Consider the following 8,612-nt stretch of genomic DNA (forward strand, 5'->3'; position numbering starts at 1 on the left):
AAGAAACAAGAAGGAAAAGGAGGGGCCAGGCCCAAGTGCAGGCTGGTGACCAGGATTAGAGGGATTCATATCTGCCCAGCTGGTGTTAGTCCTCGTTCCCACCTCTTGCCCTCCAAAATCAACAAACAACTTTTCTCTCTTCACCTTGTTCTCTGACCTCTGCTCCCTCCACACAGGTCTCAGAGCTCAGCATCCCAGAACACTTTCAGGAAGATGTCAGTCCTGGGGGTGCCAACCTCACCCACCACCCCTTGTCCAAAGTTGGTGACCCTGAGGACAGGTGCAACCCTCAAGGGTCCAAACATCAGAGCCTGTCCTGTGGCCCTCTGGAGCCCCTCTCAGGATCTGGCTGAGGCTCATCTCAGGCCCACATAGGACCAATCTCAGCACCTGCCTCATGCTCACGTCAGAGCCCACTGGAACCAACCTCAGATCCTATATGGTGCCACTCTTATACCTTCCTGAAGCAGGACACTCTTATGCCCTCAATGACACTTGAGAGAACACACAGAGCCCTCTTGGCACCAAACATCACTTTAATATTCTCCTGGTGTCAAGTTCAGTGCCAACTTCTTTCCCATCCTTGAGTATACCTGGGGGCAGTCCCAAAGCCAACACGATGCCTCCCCTCCCTGGCCGTACCTGAGGCTGATATCAGAACCTGCCAGTGTCATCCCTGTGTCCACTGCTGATGTCAGTCTCAGCACCCACCTCCTGCTAAGCCTGGCCCGCACTTGACTCCCAGGGTGATCTAGGCCAGTCAATGAAGTCGGATCAGGAGAGAGTTCACATCCCAGCTCCCTCACTTACTCCCTGTGTGACCTCACTCAAGAGGGTTTATGGAGTCTAGATCTGCTCATCTTCAAAATGAGGATGATGATGAACCAACCTCATTGTTACAAAGATTCGACCAGGTCATACACACCTAGACTTGATATTCCCATATGCGACCGTGCTCACCAAAGGGTAACTGTCCTGTTTACTAAGGAAGAATTTCCCTGAGGGAAGCACAGGAGGCTACTCATCCCTTCTCCACTCCCATCCACCCCAGGCTCTGCCTCTGTGCCTAACACTGGAGTTTACCCCAATCTCTTCTCTTATTGTTCCCTCTGCCTGCTAATAGTGGTAACCCCTGACAAAGCAGGAATCACCCTTAAAGGAGATTTAACTCACCCTCAAATATGATCTTCCCTTCCTAAATACACCCTTTCCACTGGCAGGAAAATCAAATCCACAAAGTGGAACTAAGGACGCAGAGGAGGAGAGATGGGAGTTCAGGGCCACTCACGCACGTCCCCTGCCCACGGTCTGTTTTCTGTCCTCTGTAGACCCTTATATAAAATGAGAAACATAAATAACAATAATAATATTAATAGGGATGATACAATCAATCTAGTGGGTTTCCCTAAGGATCTGGGTTGGAAGCCAGAGGAGGTCTTTGTAAATTCCAACCCTTGGGACACTTGAGTTTTTTCCACCATTTGGGGGTTATTACTATTTCTCCACACCTGGCCAATCCCTCTGCCAACTGATAACTCGAGGCGCTCTCCTCCAAGTGTGGGGAAAGTTCCCCTGAAATACGGATCTGGTCTTCCAACCCTTTCCCAACCAGAGATGGGCAGTGGAGGTTCTATGGCACCCATTCTGGCCTCCCTCTGAGGTTCCAGTGAGGATTCTGTGCATCAAGAGACAGCTCTGGGCCAAAGCAAAATCGTCAGACCCTGGGCTTTCTGGGAGGAGCTGCTGGGCTTGCTACACACTCCTCCTCCCAGAAACTCCACACCCACACCCTGGGTCTTCCTAGCCCGAAGTCTCTCAAGTCCGTATGTCTGGAATCCCCCCTCCTGAGACCCTTAACCCTGCATCCTCCTCACCAGAAGACCCCCAATGCACAGCCACACTTTTGTCTCACCCTAATAAAACCCAGACCTTTGGATTTCTCTCCCCTGGAACCCCCAAATCCACAACTTTGAGGTGTATTCTCACTCTCAGAACCCAAATCCAAAGCCCAAGTGCTCCCCTGTGCAAATATTCCAAACTCCTCCGTTCTACAGTTTATCTGTTGCCCCCTCCTAAATCCACAGCCCTAGGGCACCCTTCCCGAAGTACCACAGATTTAGTCTGGAGGCCCCCTCTCTGTTCAACTGCCCTGCGGTCCCCTCCTCCTCCCTTGCTGGCTGTGTCCCAAGCTAGGCGGGATTCATGGTGGGGGGTGTAGCGGGGAGGTGAAATGAGGTGATTGTGTAATCTGCCAAAGTCCACCCCTCTTTTTCAGGCAGTATAAAGGCAAACCACCCCAGCCGTCACCATCTATCATCCCACTGCCACCATGCTGGCCTCAGGGCTGCTCCTGGTGGCCTTGCTGGCCTGCCTGACTGTGATGGTCTTGATGTCTGTCTGGCAGCAGAGGAACAGCAAGGGAAAGCTGCCTCCGGGACCCACCCCATTGCCCTTCATTGGAAACTACCTGCAGCTGAACACAGAGCAGATGTACAACTCCATCATGAAGGTGTCCCAAGGCAGGGAGATGGGTGGCACAGGGTGGGGGCTGCCCAGCTGGCTGGGGCTTTGTGGCGGGGATTGACCAGTGTGGACCAGAGGCTCAGGAAAGGGAGTTTTGGAGATTCATCATCAGGGTCCTAGCCAGGAAAGACAGGATCTTGGGATGTCCAGCTCCCTGACTGTGAGAACCTGACTGGGTGAAGCATCCCAGTACATGAAATCTCAGTGCTGGGCCCATTCAGAGTGGGGGCTGCTCCCTCTAACCTCTCCCACCCGCCTCCATCAGATCAGTGAGCGCTATGGCCCCGTGTTCACCATTCACCTGGGGCCCCGGCGGATCGTGGTGCTGTGCGGACATGATGCCGTCAAGGAGGCTCTGGTGGACCATGCTGAGGAGTTCAGCGGGCGAGGCGAGCAGGCCACCTTCGACTGGGTCTTCAAAGGCTATGGTGAGGCGGTGCCCAAGAGGGGGAAGGTGGCCAGGGGGACGGGATGGTCTCAGTGTCCCCGGGCTTCTCCCTGACTCTCCTGTCCACTGGAGGCTATGGCAGAGCCCCCTGTCTGGTCTCTCTCCCCATCTCCCTTCATTGTGGCCTCTCCCTGTGTGTCCCTCACCTGTCTCCAGCATCCCTGTCCTGATTCCTCCCTGCCTCTCTCTACCCCTTGTTCTCTCTCCTCGTTCTGCCTCACTGGAGTCTCCTCTTTCCCCTCTCTCCATCTCTGAGGACATCCCGGGTTTCTGTTTTCCAACCCTGGTCCTCTGTCTTCATTTGTCCTTTTGTCGCTCTCAGCTTCTGTGCTTCTCGGTGTTTCTCCTCTCTCCGCTTCCCTCTCCCACTTCTTCCTCTGGCTTAGGATTTCATGGTATTCCGACTTCCACATCTCCAGCCTCCACCTCCTGGTAACAGTCTCTCGTCCTTCCAGACCCTCTCTGTTTCTGTCTCCGTATTTTTCTCTCTTCTCCAGCTCAGCTTAAGAATCTTTCACCATTTTTATTTCCTCCTCCCAGATCTCCCCATATCTCACTTCCCCTCCCTCCATCCTCTTCCTCCATCTCTCTTTCTCTTTCTCTCCCCCCTTCCTTCCCTTCCTCCATGGAGTGTCCCTGTATTCCTCTGTTTCTCTGTGCATCTGCCTGTCTAGCCTTTCTGCTTCTCTTCTGATTCTCTTATTTTTTCTATCTGATCTCTCTCTCTCTCTCTCTCTCTCTCTCTCTCTCTCTCTCTCGTGTCTCTGACTGAGTTTGCAGCTCTCTTGATACTCGCGCTGAATCCATCTCTCTCCCACCCCACTCCCTCTCTGCTCCATCCTTGGGGAGCCCCTTGGAGCTGGTCCGCTCCTGCCGCCCTCTGACTTCTCTCCACCCCTACTTTCACCTCCTCAGGCGTGGCGTTCAGCAACGGGGAGCGCGCCAAGCAGCTCCGGCGCTTCTCCATCGCCACCCTGCGGGACTTCGGGGTGGGCAAGCGCGGCATCGAGGAGCGCATCCAGGAGGAGGCGGGCTTCCTCATCGAGGCCCTCCGGGGCACGCGCGGTAAGCAGGGGACCCCGAGTGCGGGGGCAGGAGCAGGAAAACGCCCAGGGCTAGGGACCCGCGCGTGCGCGTTCTGCCTGGGGATGGGGACTAGGTGGGGAAAGGCCCCCGCACTTCCAGCCCTGGAGTCTGGCGCTGGGAATTTGGCTCAACAGGGCCCTGCCTCCCGGAATTCTGACTCTCCCCAGGCCTCTGAGTTGACTTTCTCCCCAACCCTCTCCTCCGGCCACACCCGCAGGCGCCAATATCGATCCCACCTTCTTCCTGAGCCGCACCGTCTCTAATGTCATCAGCTCCATTGTCTTTGGGGACCGCTTTGACTATGAAGACAAAGAGTTCCTGTCACTGCTGCGCATGATGCTGGGAAGCTTCCAGTTCACGGCAACCTCCACCGGGCAGGTAACCAGTTGCAGTCCAGCCCGTGACGCCCCTACCACAACCTGCCAACTGCTCCCCTACCTGGAGACAGGTGCCCCAAACTCCCACCCCCCTCCAGACAGTGTCCCCTCAAAATCAGCCCCCAATATTGGACAACTGGGCAGTTGCAACAGAACCCAGGATGGATGCACAATACCCAGTCTCCAAGGACACCCGAATAGCTCAACAGATGCTCCCCAGAACAGAGCCTGCCGGCAGGATGCAAGCCCTCAGCTCAGCTCTCTCACCTGGGCACGTGTTCCCATCCCCAACTTACCAAAATTTCTAACAGATGCTCCCTACCCAATTCTTCTGAATATTTTAACACCTGGACAAGTGACTGCCTCTACCCCCCTCCTGCATACCTGAACACCTGGTGCTGCCAAATCCAGCCCATCATGATCATTTCACATCTACACAAATGTCCCAAATTAGCCTACTGGAATATCTGGCCAAGCACCTTCTACTTCACCCACTTAAATACCTGAAAACATGGACAGCTGCCCTAACCAACACCCTAAACACATAAGTATCTAGACAGATTATTCCCCAGACACCCAGATAAGTGTTCCCCAACCTTTCCAATCACACACCCTACAGAGGAGCTCCCAATGCATCCCACTTGGCTAGGTAAAGACCTGAACAGGTATCCCCTCCACTTCAACATCTTCACCAGTCCCGCTTTAGTACCTGAACACCTGAACAAAAGCCCCCAGTTCAGACCCAAAAATTTTCTGGGTAGTTGTCTCCAACCAAGCCCACTTGAATGCCTAAATACCTAGACAGATGACACTCCCCTCATACCAGCCCCACCTGAGTAACTAAACACCTGGTCAGGTGTCTTCCAACTCAACTTCACTTGAATATGTGAACACCTAGATATGTGCTCCAATCCAGCCTCATTTGCATACCTGAAACCTGGATATATGCCTCAGTTCTTCTCACCAAAACTAGTAGAATGTGGCCCTGGCACCTAACCCACATGAAAACTTAGATATAAGTTCCCATCCAACCCCACTGAAATACCTAAACACCTGGACAGATGCCTTTAACTCAGTTCCTTCCTTGCTATGAAACAAGTCCCATTCCCATCAGCTCCTGCCCCCTGACAACTGTCCTTTCCTCCCATCCTCTCTCTGCAACCCCAGCTCTATGAGATGTTCTCTTCGGTGATGAAACACCTGCCAGGACCACAGCAACAGGCCTTTAAGGAGCTGCAAGGGCTGGAGGACTTCATAGCCAAGAAGGTGGAGCACAACCAGCGCACACTGGATCCCAACTCCCCACGGGACTTCATCGACTCCTTTCTCATCCGCATGCAGGAGGTACACCCCAGCAGCCAGTGCGGGGAGGTGCAAAGCCAGGCAGAGGGAAATCAGGCTGGGAGTGGGGCAAGCAGACGACACAGGCCCATTCAAATTAGCCCTCATCATAATAATCCTCACAATTGGCCGGACGCGGTGGTTCATGCCTGTAATCCCTGCACTTTGGGAGGCCAAGGCAGATGGATCACCTGAGGTCAGGAAATCGAGACCAGCCTGGCCAACACGGTGAAACCCCATCTCTACTAAAAATACAAAAATGAGCTAGGCGTGGTGGGGTGCGCGTGTAATCCCAGCTACTCAGGAGGCTGAGACAGGAGGATGGCTTGAATGCGGGAGGCAGAGGTTGCAGTGAGCCGAGATCATGCCACTCCACTCCAGCCTGAGTGACAGAGCAAGACTCTCAGGAAAAAAAAAAAAAATCCTCACAATCCCAACTATATCAACCACAGTTGTTCCAACCACTGAGCCCTCACCCACAGGCAGGACTTGCGCACGTGAATTAGAATAGCAAGCACTTCTACAGCACTACCATGTGCCAGGCACTGCGTTAAGTGCTTTAAGATAGTCCCCCACTGAACACTCACAACAGCTCTTGAAGGAAGTTCAATTATGGCCCCAATTGTGCAAATGAGGAAACTGAGGCCCAGAGAGTTTAAGTATCTTAACTGAGGTCACAAAGCGAGGAAGCCTTGGTCCCCCAAGCTCAAAGGCTGGTGTCTCTGAGCCTAAAGCTGGTGCTTTTACCCACCATGCTCTGTAACCGTTCATGCCCTGGTTATCAGACACACCTCTGTAGACAGGTGACCTGGCTTTACATTACAGGGTCCCCACCTCCATCTGGCCGTCAGTCTCCCATGTGGGAAGGCTTTAGGGAGTCTGAAGCTCAGGGAGAAAGGATCAAGGGAGGGGATTCCTCCATAGTAAGTTTCAAGATTTTTTAGGGAAGAAATAGGATGCTGTTGCTTAAAATTCTGTGCTTGTATCTCCGAAAAACTCTTTTTTCCTGACTCTTCATCTTGCCGTCTCTGTACTACTTTCTCTTCGTCTCCCCTCATCCTTCTCTTTCTAAATATTCCTACCATTAAAAAAGTAACAGACTGGGCAACATGGCAAAATCCCGTCTGTACAAAAACTACGAAGAGTGACTGGGTATGGTGGTGCATGCCTGTAGTCCCAGCTACTCAGGAGGTTGAGGTGGGAGGACAACTTGAGCCCAGGGTGGGCAGAGGTTGCAATGAGCCAAGATCATGGCACTGCACTCCAGCCTGTGTGACAGAATGAGATCCTGTCTCAAAAAAAATTAATTTTTTGTGAAAAACAAGTGAGCCTGCATGGTCATGTGCATGTGCAGTTCCAAGTACTCAGGAGGCTGAGGCTGGAGGATTCCTTGAGCCCAGGAGTTCGAGTCCACCCTGCACAACTTAGCATGACCAAGTCTGTATAAGAAAAAAAAAAAAAAAGACAGCTAAGTTGATAATTAAAGGACAGATGGTCAGCGAGGTAAAGAAGGTGAGAAGGAAGAGCATTTTGGCCAAAGTCAGCAGCCAGGACAAGGGCTGGAACCTGGAGCGAGTCTGGCAGATCTAGGGTCCCTCTTTCCACCTTTGGTCTGGACCAAAGAGAGGAAGATCCAAGAAAAAAGCCCTAGAAGGGTCTCAAGAGCATGGGAAGTGAGCTTGGTCTAAAGCCCCCTCTCCCTGCAGGAGGAGAAGAACCCCAACACGGAGTTCCACTTGAAGAACCTGGTGATGACCTCGCTGAATCTTTTCTTTGCGGGCACCGAGACCGTCAGCACCACCCTGCGCTACGGCTTCCTGCTGCTCATGAAACATCCAGAGGTGGAGGGTAAGGCTGGAGGGGGAGGGAAGTGGAGGATCCCAGACCCTCAAAACTCCCTGAGCCTGCTGCAGTGTCCCCACCTGTCCCAGATCCCAGGACCCTGAGACGTGTCTTGCTGTCCAGAGACAGGGCAATATTCAGCTGATAGGCATCAGCTGAGTCTCACTGGCTATTAAAATACTGAAAATGTCTGCAGTGATTGGTCAGTCACTCCTGTCCCAAGCCCACTGAGTGCCCCATTACCCGCTCCTCTGGATCATCCGCTAAGTTCCTCCTGGTGCCTCCACTGTGATTCTGGCATGACCTGGTAAACAGGATCCTGCTCCAACAATGCGAATGACTGATGTCCGCTATGAATGATCTACCTCTGTGTCATACACGGAGCCATGTCACCCACCCCGTTTTACCTATTCAGACTATCATCCCTGCCCTGAGACCCCTAGCTACCCAAACACATTCCCCCTCTTCCCCCAGCCAAGGTCCATGAGGAGATTGACAGAGTGATTGGCAAGAACCGGCAGCCCAAGTTTGAGGACCGGGTCAAGATGCCCTACATGGAGGCAGTGATCCACGAGATCCAAAGATTTGGAAACGTGATCCCCATGAGTTTGGCCCACAGGGTCATCAGGGACACCAAGTTTCGGGATTTCTTCCTCCCTAAGGTACTGTCCCCCCACCCCCCCAGACTACAGGGACTTCCAGCCTCTCTCTGTGTCCCCAGCATCCCACCCCCATTAGAAGCTTTCTAGACCCTGTCCCACTCCCTCAATCAGTCAAAAAAGACTTCCCCCACCACCACATCCATTCCACCTTCCCACTTAGAGACTCCTGAGTTCTGCATCTCCCCAGACTCTTTGTGTCACGAGAATCAACCCCATGTTCCCAAATTTCCTGTCTTAAGAAACAGGAGCCCCCTTTCCATTAGGCCTTTTGCTTTAGGGACACAAATCTCAGGTCCCCCAAACACCCTGCCTAGCAGGACATGGACCCCATGT

The 8,612-nt window shown here is 52.9% G+C and overlaps 1 protein-coding gene across 1 annotated transcript; it reads left to right on the forward strand.

Annotated features, from left to right (window-relative positions):
* Window positions 1-2,294: 2,294 nt before the first annotated feature.
* On the forward strand, window positions 2,295-8,606 carry LOC101001995 (cytochrome P450 2A13). Its single transcript, XM_031661467.1, has 7 exons — window positions 2,295-2,509; window positions 2,789-2,951; window positions 3,887-4,036; window positions 4,275-4,435; window positions 5,602-5,778; window positions 7,482-7,623; window positions 8,092-8,606. The coding sequence occupies exons 1-7, from the start codon at window positions 2,330-2,332 to the stop codon at window positions 8,364-8,366; spliced, it is 1,248 nt and encodes a 415-aa protein (XP_031517327.1). The 5' UTR covers window positions 2,295-2,329; the 3' UTR covers window positions 8,367-8,606.
* Window positions 8,607-8,612: the final 6 nt, after the last annotated feature.

The sequence above is a fragment of the Papio anubis genome, unplaced genomic scaffold, assembly GCF_008728515.1.
Source record: "Papio anubis isolate 15944 unplaced genomic scaffold, Panubis1.0 scaffold1672, whole genome shotgun sequence".
Lineage (NCBI taxonomy): Eukaryota > Metazoa > Chordata > Mammalia > Primates > Cercopithecidae > Papio > Papio anubis.